We start from the raw sequence: 17,326 nt of genomic DNA, 5'->3' as shown, positions 1-17,326 counted from the left end.
TCAAGAATTGTAATTACATGCCCCTGTTGAACAGGGCCAGAAAAATTGGGCCTTTGGTGGTGGTGCTGGTGGAAGAACACTGTAAGTCCTCACAGTTACTCTTGGTGGGCGCAGAAACAGGCCCTGCTGTGAAATATTAGATCAAGAATTCTAATTACATGCCCCTGTTGAACAGGGCCAGAAAAATTGGGCCTTTGGTGGTGGTGGTGCTGGTGGCACAACACTGTAAGTCCTCACAGTTACTCTTGGTGGGAGCAGAAACGGGCCCTGCTGTGAAATATTAGATCAAGAATTCTAATTACATGTCCCTGTTGAACAGGGGCTGAAAAATTGGGCTTTAGGCACTGGTGCTGTTGCCACAACACTGCAACCCCTCACAGATACTCTTGTTGGAACGCAGGAACGAGCCCTGCTGCAAAGTATTGCATCAAAAATTGTAATTACACGCCCCTGTTAAACAGGGGCTGAAAAATTGGGCCTTAGGCACTGGTGCTTTTGCCACAACACTGCAACCCCTCACAGATACTCTAGTTGGAACACAGGAACGAGCCCTGCTGCAAGGTATTGCATCAAAAATTGTAATTACACGCCCCTGTTAAACAAGGTCTGAAAAATTGGGCCTTAGGCACTGGTGCTGTTGCCACAACACTGCAACCCCTCACAGATACTCTAGTTGGAACGCAGGAACGAGCCCTGCTGCAAGGTATTGCATCAAAAATTGTAATTACACGCCCCTGTTAAACAGGGGCTGAAAAATTGGGCATTAGGCACTGGTGCTGGTGCCACAACACTGCAACCCCTCACAGATACTCTAGTTGGAGCGCAGGAACTAGCCCTGCTGCAAAGAATTGCATCAAAAATTGTAATTACATGCCCCTGTTAAACAGGGACTTAAAAATTGGGCCTTAGGCACTGGTGGGGGCGCCCAGAACCAAAATTGTCCTTACAAGCTATCAGCATGATCATTGAGGAGGAAGAGGATAATTACTCAGCATAACAGGATAGTCACTCAGCATCACCATAGGCAGTCTTTGAAGGGATCTGACATTTCCAAAAAAAATTATTCGGTTACATCAGCATCAGGTGCTTGGTATCTGGTGGTGATCCAAGACTGATTCATTTTTATGAAGGTCAGTCGATCGACCGAGTCGGTGGACAAACGCACCCTGTGATTGGTTACAAAGCCTCCAGCAGCACTGAATGTGCGTTCCAAAAGAACGCTGGATGCAGGACAGGCCAGTAGCTCAATTGCATACTGTGCAAGCTCTGGCCAGTGATCCATCCTCAAGACCCAGTAACCCAGAGGATTTTTGGTGGGAAAGGTGTCCAAGTCAGATCTTGCCCCTAGGTATTCCTGCACCATGTAAAACAGACGCTGGCTATGGTTGCTGGAACCGATCATCCCTTGGGACTGCGGACTAAAAAATTGTCTGAACGCATCGGTCAGAGGGCCACCTTCTCCACCGCTCCTTGTTTGACTGACCGAAGCCTCAGCAACATGTTGTCCAGAAACAGGAGTTTGTAACCTCCCAGTCTCTGGGAACACGTTGCACAGACCTTTCTGCAAGACCTCCAGAAGATATTTCATCCTCTGCTCCCTCTGCGACGGCAAGATAAGGTCCGCAACCTTACCCTTGTAACAGGGTTGCCAGCCAGTATTGGTCCTTCTCCTTAATACCACGAATACGAGGATCCTTCCGCAGGCTTTGCAGGATCAGGATCATTGCTGAGGCATTTGGTCCGGAGTCCTCTGGGTCACTAAGGATGGCATGATCTGCAGCCACCTCCTCCCAGCCACGTACAAGTCCATGTGTTTCTTGGGACTGTAAATGATCCCTTAAAGACTGCTGCTGATGCTGAGTGCCAGGCTCCACCTCCATACTGACACAATCCTCCTCCTCCTCCTCCTCGTCCTCTTCCTGTGTGATCGGCGGGCACGCAGGAACACTGTCTGGATAAAGGGGGGCTTTGAGAGCTAAGGAAGTCCTCCTCTTCCTGCCTCTGTTCTGCCTCAAGTGCCCTCTCCATTATTCCACGCAGCGTGTGCTCCAACAGGTGGAAAAGGGGGACAGTGTCACTGATGCATGCACTGTCACTGCTCACCATCCTCGTGGCCTCCTCAAATGGTGACAGGACAGTGCATGCATCCCTGATCATGACCCACTGGCGTGGGGAAAAAAAAACAAGCTCCCCTGACCCTGTCCTGGTGCCATAGTCACACAGGTACTCATTGATGGCCCTCTGCTGCGTGTGCAGCCGCTGCAGCATGGCCAATGTTGAGTTCCACCTGGTGGGCATGTCACAGGTTAGGCGGTTCTTGGGCAGGTTAAATTCCTTTTGGAAGTCTGCCAGCTGAGCACTGGCATTATATGACTGGCGGAAATGCACACAGACTTTCCTGGCCTGCCTCAGGACATCCTGTAAGCCCGGGTACCTGCCCAAGAACCGCTGCACCACCAAGTTAAGGATGTGAGCCAAACAGGGCACATGGGTCAGTTGTCCCTGTCGGAGGGCGGAGAGGAGGTTGGTGTCTGGTCAAGCATGTGGTGCCCAAGCGGGAGATGTTTTGGCCACGCGAGATACGCTTGAGACATATGTTGCAAATAGCAACGGTGCGATCTGATGCACTCGTCTCAAAAAAGGCCCACACCAAAGAACTTTTGGAATAAAGAGCAGAGACAGCAGCGCCCTGCACATGCGGAGCTTTGCGGTGTGATGCAGTCTGTGTGCTGCCCTTAGGCTGGCCCCTGGAGGGCATCCTGCCTCGTTGGTAATGTGCCTCCTCCTCTCTCCTATCAGGCGCCCACGTTGAGTCAGTGACCTCATTATCCCCTCCCTCCTCATCACTGGAGCAAACCTGGCAGTATGCTGCAGCAGGGGGAGCATGACTGCCAGATTGCTGTCCTTCTTGGGCACCCCCTCTGTCCGTGCTCACGTTACTGCCTTCATCTAGCTCAGTATCATCATCAGAGCCTTCTAAACGCTGGGCATCCTCCTGCAGCATGTACCCAACACTGTGGTCAAACAGTTTGAGGGACTACTCAGGAGGACATGGTGGGGCTAGGGAAGGAGTCACTGATGCCATTGAGCCAAGGGAAGAGGCCGCGTTGGCAGCTGCTTTGCCAGACAAAGTACCCTGAGCATGGGTGAGGGAGGATGAGGAGGATGAGGATGAGGATGGCTTGGTCATCCACTCGACCAAGTCTTCCGCATGTTGCAGCTCAACACAGCCAGTTGCCGAAAAAAAGGCCAAGCGTGTCCCACGGCCACGTGCTGATGAGGATGCACTGTCTCCACGACCAGCACCGTTGCCTCTAGACACAGAGTCTGCTTGCCCTCTTTTATTGGCTTGTGACTGTCTGCCTCTCCTTGTTGGCCTTCCAGACATACTAATGGCCTGTAGCTGCACTAAGCTGGGATATATATATATATATATATATATATATATATACTGATACTGCAGCTAGCAAAATCAACTGCCTGCCTACAGTATGAGAACACCACCAACCTTCTACAGGTAGCTTTAGCTGAACACTGTGCAGAGGTCGCACTACACTAACGTGTAAATACTTTAGCTGCCTGCGGTAGTGATAGGATCAGGAAAACACCACCAACCTTTTACAGGTAGCTTTAGCTGAACACTGTGCAAAGGTCGCACTACACTAACGTGTAAATACTTTAGCTGCCTGCGGTAGTGATAGGATCAGGAAAACACCACCAACCTTTTACAGGTAGCTTTAGCTGAACACTGTGCAAAGGTTGCACTACACTAATGTGTAAATACTTTAGCTTCCTGCGGTAGTGAAAGGATCAGGAAAACAGGTCCTTTGGATCTAGGCATGGTCCTTTGGATTGCGTAGGATAGACGTTGGAAAGGTAAACACCCAAAGACCAATTTTTACGCACCCGTTACTTCTATCCAAAGTCAAAGTGACACCAGAATGTATTCAAAAAAATCTCTAATCTTGTTCCCAGTGCACAACATTGTGGCCTCATCATATACACTGGCTCCCCAGCTGTTGCTGAGCAAAATAAAGGCATTTTGCAGGGAAAATGTCATTTTTTTGGCTTAATAAATGCAATTATTGCTGCAGCAGATTCTAGACATGGTACAGATCTGCCACTTTACAGGTAGACTAAGGGGACCCCCCAGGCACTATATTTGAAAGAATTTTTCATTTTTAGGCTTTCACTTTAAAAATCTAAAAATCACTGCTCATTTAAAAATTACGTTTGTCACAAACATTTGTTTTTATTGATACATGTCCCCCAGGGCAGGACCCGGACCCCTATAACCATTGTATGCCCAATTACTTGCATATAAGCCTTCAAAATGGGCACTTTTGTTTTTTGACGTTCGGATCCCATTGACTTTAATGGGGTTCGTTTTTCAGGTCCGAACACTTGCGGTGTTCGAAAGTTCTGGTGCAAACCAAACAGGGGTCCGTTCAGCCCATCTCTAATTTTTAGCACTGATCGCTGTATTACTGTCACTGGTTCCCAAAAAGTGGCAGTTAGTGTCAGACTATCTGCCGGTGTGAATGGACTGGTGCTTGCAGTGGTGGGCTGCCTCTGTACTTTTGGGGAAGAACCAGTTAATACCAGCACCCCCCTACAGGGGTAGCACTGCACCTGGTAAAACCAACTTTGATGGTAGTAGAAAAAGCATTTCTTGGAAAGTACCTCTGGCAAAACCTATTTCAGATAAGCAGCCACACAAGGAAGAGCTAAGAAACTGAAGGGGTGCCTTTAGGTTTCTTGTGAGAGACAACTTGAAGCTCTGTGCAATGGCGGACAGCTCCAGCAGGTAAAAACAAATATCCACGAACCTACCCAGGTGGGTTCCCGAAGAACCCACTACATTACACATATAAATATCCTCTATAAAAAGGAAAAAAAAAAATCGCCGGAGGGAGAAGAAATTGGAAGAAGAGACGCCGGATCTGCTTTAATAAATTACTTTGTCAAAAACCTGTGTACTGTTTTTATTTTTGACACTTTTTTGGTGAATGGATAGGGATACGATGTACCCCATACTCATCCACATAGGATGAGGGCCCGGGATCTGGGGGCCCCCTTCTTAAAGGGGCTTCCAGATTCCGATAAGCCCCCCGCCCGCAGACCCAGACAACCAATGGCCAGGGTGGCAGGGAAGAGGCTCTTGTCCCCATCAACATGGGGACAAGGGGACAAGGTGCATGCATCCTTTTTTGCCGCACTGCAGGGCTCTAATGAGGAAAGTGGCAGGGTCAGGAATCCCTTCAAACGTTATTTCCCTTTTTGTTGCAGGAGATGAGTGAAATCTGACTTGTATCTTAGTGCAGACTTCTGGGAAAATCAGTGAGCCAATCAGACAAGCAGAAAATTATGTTTCTGGGGGGTGTTCTGTATACCATCTGTGTACAGAACATCTCCAGGTCGTCATATTGCATTTTAAGGAAAATTATACCCCTGCAGTATGAAAATGAAAGGTCATTTTTAATAACATTGAATTACAATATGAGTCGCAATTGTATACGCTACGTTGTTTTTTGTTTTTTTGTTTTATTTTTTATTTGCTATTTTTTTTCCCAAGTTGAGTTATCCTTTAACTAAAGGATAAAAAGAGATTCGACTTTTTTCAAGCAAATTGTTACAGCTCTGCAAAGGAAATTGGGAGCTTACGCTTTGGTGAATTACTATACCCAGGTTTCCCCCATTCTCCCAATTGAATTCAATAGGGAGTATTTACTAAAACTGTATGGTGCAAAATCTGGTGCAGCTGTGCATAGAAACCAATCAGCTTCCAGGTTTTATTGCCAAAGCTTTATTACTTGCCACTGAAAGATGGCTACAGCGTGGGCTTAAAGAGGAGCTCCAGTCAAAAAAAAAAAAAATTAAAAGTCAGCAGCTACAAATACTGCAGCTGCTGACTTTTAATTGGACACTTACCTGTCCCTGGGTCCAGCGATGCGGGGGATCAAAGCCCCGCTCATCTCCCCCTCCATTCGGCAGTGCCGGCATTGCAACTGTGGGCGCCAGGCTGTGGCTTCACAGCCTGGCACCCACTGCGCATGCGCGAGCGGCGCCGAGTGTCGTGATTGGCCGCTCAGTCACCTGGGACCTGTAATGGGTCCCAGATGATTGACAGGAGGGAGGGAGCAGAGCTGAGCCCTTCCTGTGCCGAGGGGGAAGTGATGTCACCAGCCCAGGCACTGGAAGAGGCAGACTACGAGGGACCCCCTAGCAACAGGCATTTAGAGGTGAGTAAAAAAACAAAAATATATCCAAATTTTTTTTGTATTTTTTTTTAGAATTTTTCATGTAGTTTTTTTTTTTGGGTGGAACCCCACTTTAAATTGCCGGGAGGGAGTCCATAGACGTTCTCACGCTTCTGTGAGGCTCAGTTGATCATAGATTGGGTAAGGGGCCAATCACAGCAGGCGCTTTACAATGTGATCAGCTGTCAGCGTGAGGGAAAAAAAAGCTGCAGCTTCTGTTAGAGGGATTAGAAAGACAATGATCCCCTTAGCGTCCGCATGTGCTGCTAATCAGTCCCATCGATCGGTACCTATCAGTGCCCACCTGTGCTGCCAATTATAGCTTCATCATCAGTGCCCATCAGTACCCCCTATTAGTGCCACCTCTCTGCACCGCCTATCAGTGCCCATCAGTGCCACCCATCAGTGCAGCCTCATCAGCACACATAAGTGAAGGAGAAAAATTACCTGTTTGCAAAATGTTATAACAAGTATGAAAAATGTTTTGTTTTGTTTTTCTACATTTTCAGTCTTTTTTTGTTTGTTTAGGAAAAAATAAAAAACCCAGAGGTGATTAAATACCACCAAAAAAAAAGCTCTATTTTTGTTTAAAAAAATGATGAAAATTTCATTTGGGCACAGTGTTAGGCTTAACCACTTAAAGTGGAGTTCCACCCACTTTTACAACTCTTCAGCTTCCCTCACTAAACTGTGCACTGTAAACGAATTGGATATTTTATCATTTTTTTTCTCAGCACTTACTGTATATCTGCTGTATTCATTTTTCACTTCCTCCTCCCTGGCCGTGGCCCATCGCATCATTTCCTGTTTGTAATGCCTTCTGGGAAGGGGCGGCAACTTCCTCTGACACTGCCATTGCTATGAAAACCTGACCTGAAACCTATTACACTGCTTGTGCTGCACTGAGCATGTGCGAGATCTGCAAGGATGAGATCCAGGAAGAAATACAGTCTGGCTTCAGATGCCCAGACTAAAGATGGCCACGGCCTGCTGTAAGTTTATAAAATAACAAACTACTGCTATAAACTAACAAAACAGACCTTAGTTTACATACTAACTTTACTAGAATACATTAGGCTTGTGTATTATAGGGGTATTTTTATTTAAAAAGTATAATTTCGGCGGGAACGCCACTTCAAGCCCCGGACCATTTTGCTGGCCAAAGACCAGAGCACTTTTTGCGATTCGGCACTGTGTCGCTTTAACTGACAATTGCCTGGTCGTGCAACTAGGCTCCCAAACAGAGTTGACATATTTTTTTTCCCACAAATAGAGCTTTCTTTTGGTGGTATTTGATCACCTCTGCGGTTTTTATTTTTTGCGCTATAAACAAAAAAAAATAGTGACAATTTTGAAAAAAAAGCATTATTTTTTGCTTTTTGCTATAATAAATATCCCCAAAAATATATAAAATAACATTTTTTTCCCTCAGTTTAGGTCGATACGTATTCTTCTACATATTTTTGGTAAAAAAAAAATCACAATAAGCGTTTATTGATTGGTTTGCGCAAAAGTTATAGCGTCTACATAATAGGGGATAGTTTTATGGCATTTTTATAAATTTTTTTTTTTTTACTAGTAATGGCGGCGATCAGCGATTTTTATCATGACTGCGACATAATGGCGGACACGTCGGACAATTTTGGCGCGATTTTGGGACCATTCACATTTATAAAGCGATCGGTGCGATTAAAATTGCATTGAATACTGTGTAAATGTGACTGGCAGTGAAGGGGTTAACACTAGGTGGCGCTGTAGGGGTTAAGTATTTCCTAGGGATGTGTTCTAACTGTAGGGGGGATGGGCTGTGTGTGACACATCACTGATCATAGCTCCCGATTACAGGGAGCAGAGATCAGTGACACTTGTCACTAGGCAGAACGGGGAGATGCTTGTTTACATTAGCATCTCCCCGTTCTTCCTCTCCGTGAGACGATCGCAGGTATCCCCGTGGACATCGAGTCCGTGACCCGACTCACGGAGCTCCCGGTCGGCGCGCGCACGTTGCCGGCGGCACGCACGTGATGGGACGGCGGCAAATTCAAAGGGACGTACAGGTATGCCCATTTGCCCAGCCATGCCATTCTGCCAATGTACATCGGCGTGCGCCAGTCGGGAACCGGGTAATGTACACGGGACGTTTTTACAACCTCTCCTGAACAATTTAACTTGACAGATAGTAACTCACGTTTAAAACGTCCGTTTTTACTGCGTTTACATGCCACGTTTAGCCGCGTTTGCGTTTAGAAGCGTTTGAAAAAAAAATTATTTTTTTTATAACATAGGCAAAAATGAAAAACACCTGTAAACGAAACGCGGCTAAAGTTACCGCGTTTAGCCACGTTTAGAAGCGTTTGGCACTTGAAATTCCTCTAAACTCATCTGAAATTCGTCTGAACTCATTTTTTTGCTTTCCAAAAAAAGGCCTCTAAACTCAACTGCCTAAAAACGACATTAAATGAACCTGTGTACAGGTACACATAAGATAACATTGAATGAGTTCAGGGGCAGCTGAACGTCTGTTTACCAGCAGCCGTGTACATGAGGCCTTACATGACTGCGTATTTGTCATTCAAAGTGTGAGACCGCTGAAAGCTGGAAATTGGCCTTGGCAGGAAGGGGGTATCAGTGGCCAGTAGGCAAGTGGTACATTGAACAAGCTGAAGTATACAAAAAAAAAAAAAACATTTTGTTTCCCTTCCCACACCTTGCTTTTTTTGCAGTGTCATTTCCTTCACCTCCTTCTTTTCTTCTGTGGGGCGGAGTTTCCTCTTCTCTGTACAGAGTTTGCACAGTTGTAGTCAGATACTTCGAGGCTACACACCTAGCACAGGATGGAGATCATGGCAGCAGAGGAAGGTAAGTGTCGCTCCTTTTTTGTCCTCAGAGCAGGAACTATCACAGCTCTTCTAAGACACGCTGGGGGGAGATTTACTAAAACTAGATTGTTTAAAATCTGGTGCAGCTCTGCATAGAAACCAATCGGCGCATGGCTTAGTGAGCGGCCGGAATGGAAGCACACTAATGGAGCTCTGTGAATGACACAGCCTAAAACCTGACATCCTGCTTGCTCAGACCTGGAAATGGGCAAACTGCTTCACCAGACCCCACACCCCAAATCCCGTCGTGGACTGGCTTCATCCTGAGCCAGGAGCATCTCCGATCTGCTCAAAGCTCAGCCAGCAGCATGAGGCACGTGGCGGGGCACAAGATGGCGCTGGCCCAGCATGAAGAGGAGGACTTCAGCGAGGACTCCCAGTCTGCTGAAGAGGACACAGGTAGGGGCCAAACACGCTCTAACAATCCCCTCACCAATGCAGACATGTCTGGGTTCGCTGCAGATATCAAATCAACATTACTGATTTGAAATCGAACCTCCTAGTCCTCACTGAAAAGCTGGCGACAGTGGAAGCCACAGGCAGACACAGAGACAGAGCATTACACAGGCTGGAGAAGGTAGCAGATTCTCATGTCTCACACTTCATCGAAATGAACAGACATTTAGAGGATCTAGACAATAGGGGACGCAGAAATAATATAAGTGTAAGGGGGATCCCTGAGACTGTAGAAATCGGCTTCCAGGTTTTATTGTCAACGCTTAATTAAAAAATCGGCGTGCACAGACCTCGGCAGGACCTCCCGCACTTGACTTCCCCCCAGAACTTTGTAGCTCCTCCTGGGAGTCAGAGGGGCTTTTCTTCCTATGCAGGGCTGTTCCCTGAACTGTCCCCTCCAGAGGGCTCCCTTTGCCTCCATTTGTACTCTATATCACACTATAACACTGACGTTTTTTTTCATACTGTTTTACCTTTTGGTAGATGACGGAGGACTTGTTTGTATATTGAATGTGACAAAAGCACCTCATACCGATTGTGGTCTATGTGAACTCTACATTTTATCGTATCTGTTTCAAGCCTTTAAATAAAAAAAAAAAGCTTAATTGAACAAGCTGAAGTTAGAAGCTGATTGGTTACCACCATAAACAACTGCACCAGATTTTGCACTCTCCAGTTTTAGTAGTTCAACCCCAATTCACCTATCTGAAGCTGTTTTTACTGAATTACAGTATATCTCAAATGAAACCAATTACTCTAACATACAGACTGGGACTGCAAGCTTTTAGGCTTCATGTACACATAGCCTATTATGACCAGCGGCCACGGGAAAACGCAAAACGAGGCAAAATCATGCCACGATTTTACTGCAGGCCAGTGGTCAAAAAGTTCCTAACCTGAAAGCAATTCTTCCGCAATCAGGAGAGGGAGGTTGAACCTCCCCTAACTTCAGCAGTTCCTAAAGGATCCTAAAAGCCTACGTGTACATTGACTTTATAGGTTTTTATGGAGTTTAGGAGCTTTGGCAAAAAAAATGCCAACTCAAGTTTAGGAGCTGCTAATGTACATGAAGCCTTTAAAGGGTTATCTGTGTTCTTTTAAGCCCCGTACACACGATTTCCAATGAGAAATGTTGGATGTCAGGCTGTTGGCGGAAAATCCGACCGTGTGTACGCTCCATCGGGCAATTGTTGTCGGATTTTCCGCCAACAAATGTTGGCTAGCATGTCTTCAAATTTTCTGCCAACAAATGTGTGTTGTCGGATTTTCCGATCGTGTGTACACAAGTCCATCCAAAGCACACACACGCATGCTCGGCAGCAGAAGCGGTCGGTCTTGTAAACTAGCATTCGTAATAGAGAATTAACATTCGTGACGCAGCAAATTATGAAATCTCCAAATGCAGCGCACAATTCTCTTCTTCTTTAATGGGATAATAATGAAGCTGCTTTGCTGGTGATACTGATGGAGTTATTGCAAACTAATTTTTAAAGGCTTTTTTTTTCTGGTGATATCAATAATAATATTATTATGTTTTTATTTGGGCAAGTTACCACAACACCATTATCCTGTAGTTTTTAAGATCAAAGATACAACTATGTTGGTGTCCCTTGTCAATTTTACATTGTATTTTTTTTTAAATATAACTGCCGACTCCCAAACTGTCATTTGACGTAAAACACAAAGCCAAGTATTATTCTACACAATTTTTTTATTGTGCATTAAAAAAAAAAAAATTAGACATGTTATCTGCCAACAGAACTTAACCAAAAAGTGCATTCTATGCATCCAAAAATATAGAAAATATAACAAATCGAATCATTATTATTCAACCAAAAAAATAATGTCAAAGCAATAATTCTGAGGCCAATAATAAATAACACGTTATCTCCTCCGATTCCCCAACATGTCTGGTTGATGAACGGGCGTTCAGAAATGAACTGAAAAGCGCGAAAAGAAAAGCGCGAATCAACACTCACCAAACTTCTACTAACACAAAATTAGCAGAAGGAGCCCAAAGGGTGCCGCTAGAGAGCTGAAAAACCACGTAGTACATCACTACATTTGTAATTGTTGGCCGACATTTGTGTGACCGTGTGTATGCAAGACAAGTTTGGGCCAACGCCCTTCGGACAAAATTCCACGGTTTTGTTGTCAGGAAGTCCGATCGTGTGTACGAGGCATTCGTTTTTTTGGGCATTTTTTGTTTCTTTTTTATTTGTGGGTTTTTCTTTAATTCTCTTTGTATTTGATCATTACTTGTGTTCTGTTGCTATCATTTAATAAAAATAAAAAAAAATGAAGATTTCAGAGTTACAGTAGAGTAAAGGAGTAAAAATAAGTAACATGCAGCATTATATACAAAGCAAGGTACAATGAGATTTGCATAGTCTGTAATATCTTAGTAAATGTGTTACAGTTTACATTGGGATGAATTTACTATAGACATAAAGGGTTGATTTACTAAAGGCAAATAGACTGTGCACTTTGTAAAGTACAGTTGCCCACTGAAAGATCAGGTACTCCATGAGGTAAAGGTTTACTTTGCAAAGACTATCCAATCATGTGCTAGGGAAAAACAAAACAAAAAAAAAACAGCTAAGCTCTGGAGCAACTGCACTCTGCAGAGTGCACAGTCTATTTGTCTTTAGTAAATTCACCCCATAGACAGTACACTTTTCAAGTGCAGTTGCTCCAAAGCTTAGCACGTGAGTGGAAGCTCTGCTGACTTCCATCATCCAATCATGGGCAGCCTTCCCACGTTGGCTATAACCTGAGAACTGAGCAATCACGTGAAAGCTGAGCTCCGAGCGGGGGAGGAGACGGGCTCAGCTGTGCACTGAGAGGTGGAGTCAGCTGTCAATCAGGAAGCTGGGTGGATCCTGACAATATCTTTAGAATCCTTCTAGAACTTGGGAGCGGCTCTGCCACGTCAGCGGCTCTGCCACGTCAGCTGATAGCGAGCTTTAGCCCACTGTCGGATGGTTTCGCATCACAGGAGTGCAAAAGTAAGTGCACTCCTGTGATCCACATAAGAAGTATGATAAAAAAAAAGCTTTGGCCATTCTTCTCTTTTAACAAAGGATGCTTCCCAGACCTGCTAACCTTACATTAGGAGCCAACCAGGCCTTGTGGAGAGCCCTTGTGCTGCAGGCAGAGAGTTGGCTCCACACTGAACAGCAAATGTGGTGTCACCCCTCTGGCCGAGGTGTAATTATTGAAGTATCTGGACAGAATTAATAAAAAAAAAAAACATTGTCAGATAATAGCGATCAGGAATAATATATTTCAGTTGTGGATTTATCTGTTTGGCAGGAGATGTGAAAATGTGAAAAACTAAACTAACCAGATAGTGAAATGTATGATAAACCAAAACCAAACAAGTTCCCAGCTCAATTCACCAACCAGTCTGCTACCCAGTGGTGGCTGGTGCTCAAAATTTTTTTTGGGGGGGGCACAAAACATTTTTGAAAAAAATCATCAAATCCTACCACTGTGCCATCAATTACAGCCACTGTGCCATCAATTGCAGCCACTGTGCCATCATATGCTGCCAGGGTGCCCATTAAATGCTGCCAGTGTGCCCCTGAATGCCCCCAGTGTGACCCCCGCCCGCTCGCCGTCTGCCCGGAACTTACCCTGTCTTGGTGGGGCAGCAGGTGATGGCGACGAGCGGGGTCCTCCATGTGTCTCCTGCTGTCCTCATCTCCCGTCTTCTCCTCCTGATAGGTGTCCAATAGCGGCGCCTGTCGTTTCAGCCAATCAGTTGACAGGTAACAGACCGGAGCACCTGATTGGTGGAGAGGCGGTTTAGTGTTAGAAAAACGAATATTCATTTGCTTTTCTAACACAGCTGAGTGACCTGTGAGCGTCCAGCATGGCGCTCGCAGGTCACCTTTTTTGACGCCTATTAGAGCCTATGGCTCTAATCAGGTGCTTCAAAAACACCCCCCGCCGCTGTAATTCAGGTGCCATGCCATGCAATGCATAAATCTATCTATTGGTGATGGAGGGGTGGCAGGAGAGAGGGGGCGGCGCCCATGCGCCCTTAATGCACAGGCCGCCACTGCTGCAACCAACCGTATTATCCTGTCTAACAGTATGCGTTAAAAACAGGGTTTTAGTCTGCACACATTTGCAAATACATGCATAAGCTGGCAGAGCCTCTCCAAGGCACCCCGATATTATCTGCAGGTTTAACTCTTGTAACTTTATACTAATATTACATAGTAGAAGCACATGAATTATAATGGATATGCAGAGAGCAGGTGAGCCAGGAGGAAACCCACCCCTCCTTCAAGACACAGTCCAGTACCACCATCTTCTTCTAAGTGCCGGTCCTCTGGCCTCTTTATTGGCTGGCGGGGGATGATGTCACTCCTGCACATGCGCAGGAGCTAGTCATCCCCGCACTAAGAGACCAGCCCAGTTCTGTAAGCTGAGCTGCACTTGCACAGATCAGTTTACCGTACCAGAGAAGACATGTTTCTTCTCCAATAAAAGCGTGCCTGCTAACTGTTTCTTAAAGTGATATTAAAGGCAGGATTTGTTTTAAAAAGAAAATAAACATGTCTTACTTACCTGCTCTGTGTAATGGTTTTGCACAGATCACCCTCGATCCTCTTTTTGGGTGCTCCGCCAGCGCTCCTGGCTCCATCTCCTAGAGCGGTGCTTGCTTAGGGGGCAGCCAAGCTGCTTGCTCAGGGGGCAGTCATGCGTGCTCACTCCCGAGCCCCTCTCTTAGCTTCCATAGGACACAATGATTGGGGCTCAGCTCCGCACCCCACTCCCTCCTCACTGACTGTGATTGACAGCCGTGGGACCCAATGGCTCCCGCTGCTGTGTCTCAGCCATCGAGGAGACAGAGACCCGAGACAGCGGTTGCTTTCGTGCACAACGTTGGATCGGGATCTGGCTCATGTAAGTATTGAGGGGGCTGGAAGGGAAGCCTTTACAACCACTTTAACCACTTCAGCCCCGGAAGGATTTACCCCCTTCCTGACCAGAGCACTTTTTACAATTTGGCACTGCGTCGCTTTAACTGCTAATTGCGCGGTCATGCAATGCTGTACCCAAACAAAATTTGCGTCCTTTTCTTCCCACAAATAGAGCTTTCTTTTGCTGGTATTTGATCACCTCTGCCGTTTTTATTTTTTGCGCTATACACAGAAAAAGACCGAAAATTTTGAAAAAAAATGATATTTTCTACATTTTGTTCTAAAAAAAATCCAATAAACTCAATTTTAGTCATACATTTAGGCCAAAATGTATTCGGCCACATGTCTTTGGTAAAAAAAATGTCAATAAGTGTATATTTATTGGTTTGCGCAAAAGTTATAGTGTCTACAAACTAGGGTACATTTTCTGGAATTTACACAGCTTTTAGTTTATGACTGCCTATGTCATTTCTTGAGGTGCTAAAATGGCGGGGCAGTACAAAACCCCCCCAAATGACCCCATTTTGGAAAGTAGACACCCCAAGGAAATTGCTGAGAGGCATGTTGAGCCCATTGAATATTCATTTTTTTTTGTCCCAAGTGATTGAATAATGACAAAAAAAAAAAAAATTACAAAAAGTTGTCACTAAATGATATATTGCTCACACAGACCATGGGCCTATGTGGAATTGCACCCCAAAATACATTTAGCTGCTTCTCCTGAGTATGGGGATACCACATGTGTGGGACTTTTTGAGAGCCTAGCCGCGTACGGGGCCCCGAAAACCAAGCACCGCCTTCAGGATTTCTAAGGGCGTACATTTTTGATTTTACTCCTCACTACCTATCACAGTTTTGAAGGCCATAAAATGCCCAGATGGCACAAACCCCCCCAAATGACCCCATTTTGGAAAGTAGACACCCCAAGCTATTTGCTGAGAGGCATGTTGAGTCCATGGAATATTTTATATTTTGACACAAGTTGCGGGAAAGTGACAATTTTTTTTTTTTTTTTTTGCACAAAGTTGTCACTAAATGATATATTGCTCACACAGGCCATGGGCATATGTGGAATTGCACCCCAAAATACATTTAGCTGCTTCTCCTGAGTACGGGGATACCACATGTGTGAGACTTTTTGGGAGCCTAGCCGCGTACGGGACCCCGAAAACCAAGCACCGCCTTCAGGATTTCTAAGGTTGTAAATTTTTGATTTCACTCTTCACTGCCTATCACAGTTTCGGAGGCCATGGAATGCCCAGGTGGCACAACCCCCCCCCCCCCCAAATGACCCCATTTTGGAAAGTAGACACCCCAAGCTATTTGCTGAGAGGTATAGTGAGTATTTTGCAGCTCTCATTTGTTTTTGAAAATAAAGAAAGACAAGAAAAAAAATTTTTTTTTTCTTTTTTCAATTTTCAAAACTTTGTGACAAAAAGTGAGGTCTGCAAAATACTCACTATACCTCTCAGCAAATAGCTTGGGGTGTCTACTTTCCAAAATGGGGTCATTTGGGGGGGGGGTTTGTGCCACCTGGGCATTCCATGGCCTCCGAAACTGTGATAGGCAGTGAAGAGTGAAATCAATAATTCACGCCCTTAGAAAGCCTGAAGGTGGTGCTTGGTTTTCGGGGTCCCGTACGCGGCTAGGCTCCCAAAAAGTCTCACTCATGTGGTATCCCCGTACTCAGGAGAAGCAGCAGAATGTATTTTGGGGTGTAATTTCACATATTCCCATGGCATGTTTGAGCAATATATCATTTAGTGACAACTTTGCGCAAAAAAAAATAAAAAAAATAAAAAGTTGCCTCTTTCCCGCAACTTGTGTCACAATATAAAATATTCCATGGACTCGACATGCCTCTCAGCAAATAGCTTGGGGTGTCTACTTTCCAAAATGGGGTCATTTGGGGGGGTTTTGAACTGTCCTGGCATTTTATGCACAACATTTAGAAGCTTATGTCACATATCACCCACTCTTCTAACCACTTGAAGACAAAGCCCTTTCTGACACTTTTTGATTACATAAAAAAATAATTTTTTTTTGCAAGAAAATTAATTTGAACCCCCACACACTATATATTTTTTTTAAAGCAAATGCCCTACAGATTAAAATGGTGGGTGTTTCATTTTTTTTTTCACACAGTATTTGCGCAGCGATTTTTAAAACGCATTTTTTGGGGAAATAACACACTTTTTAAAATTTTAATGCACTAAAACACACTATATTGCCCAAATGTTTGATGAAATAAAAAAGATGATCTTAGGCTGAGTACATGGATACCAAACATAACATGCTTTAAAATTGCGCACAAACGTGCAGTGGCGACAAACTAAATACATTTTTAAAAGCCTTTAAAAGCCTTTACAGGTTACCACTTTAGATTTACAGAGGAGGTTTACTGCCCTCGATCTGATCTTCGTGGTGATACCTCACATGCATGGTGCAATTGCTGTTTACATTTGACGCCAGATCGACGCTTGCGTTCGCCTTAGCGCGAGAGCAGGGGGGACAGGGGTGCTTTTTTTTTTTCTTTATTATTATTATTTTTTTTATCTTATTTTTAAACTGTTCCTTTCATTTTTTTTTTTAAATCATTTTTATTGTTATCTCAGGGAATGTAAATATCCCCTATCATAGCAATAGGTAGTGACAGGTCTTTTTTGAAAAAATTGGGGTCTATTAGACCCTAGATTTCTCCTCTGCCCTCAAAGCATCTGACCACACCAAGATCGGTATGATAAAATGCTTTCCCAATTTCCCAATGGCGCTGTTTACATCCGGCGAAATCTAA

General features: G+C 44.8%; 1 protein-coding gene across 1 annotated transcript in view; it reads left to right on the top strand.

Annotated features, from left to right (window-relative positions):
• The first annotated feature begins 8,554 nt into the window (after window positions 1–8,554).
• LOC141106640 (natural killer cells antigen CD94-like) overlaps window positions 8,555–17,326 on the top strand; it is a 50,756-nt gene continuing 41,984 nt past the window's right edge. The window contains exon 1 of the mRNA XM_073597583.1: window positions 8,555–9,119. Within this exon, the coding sequence (XP_073453684.1) occupies window positions 9,095–9,119 (25 nt within the window). The 5' untranslated portion in view covers window positions 8,555–9,094. The remainder of the gene's footprint in view (window positions 9,120–17,326) is intronic.

This window comes from Aquarana catesbeiana, linkage group LG08 (assembly GCF_042186555.1).
Source record: "Aquarana catesbeiana isolate 2022-GZ linkage group LG08, ASM4218655v1, whole genome shotgun sequence".
Lineage (NCBI taxonomy): Eukaryota > Metazoa > Chordata > Amphibia > Anura > Ranidae > Aquarana > Aquarana catesbeiana.
Note: the sequence above shows the minus strand (reverse complement) of the source record. Positions and strands in the feature narration are given on the sequence as shown.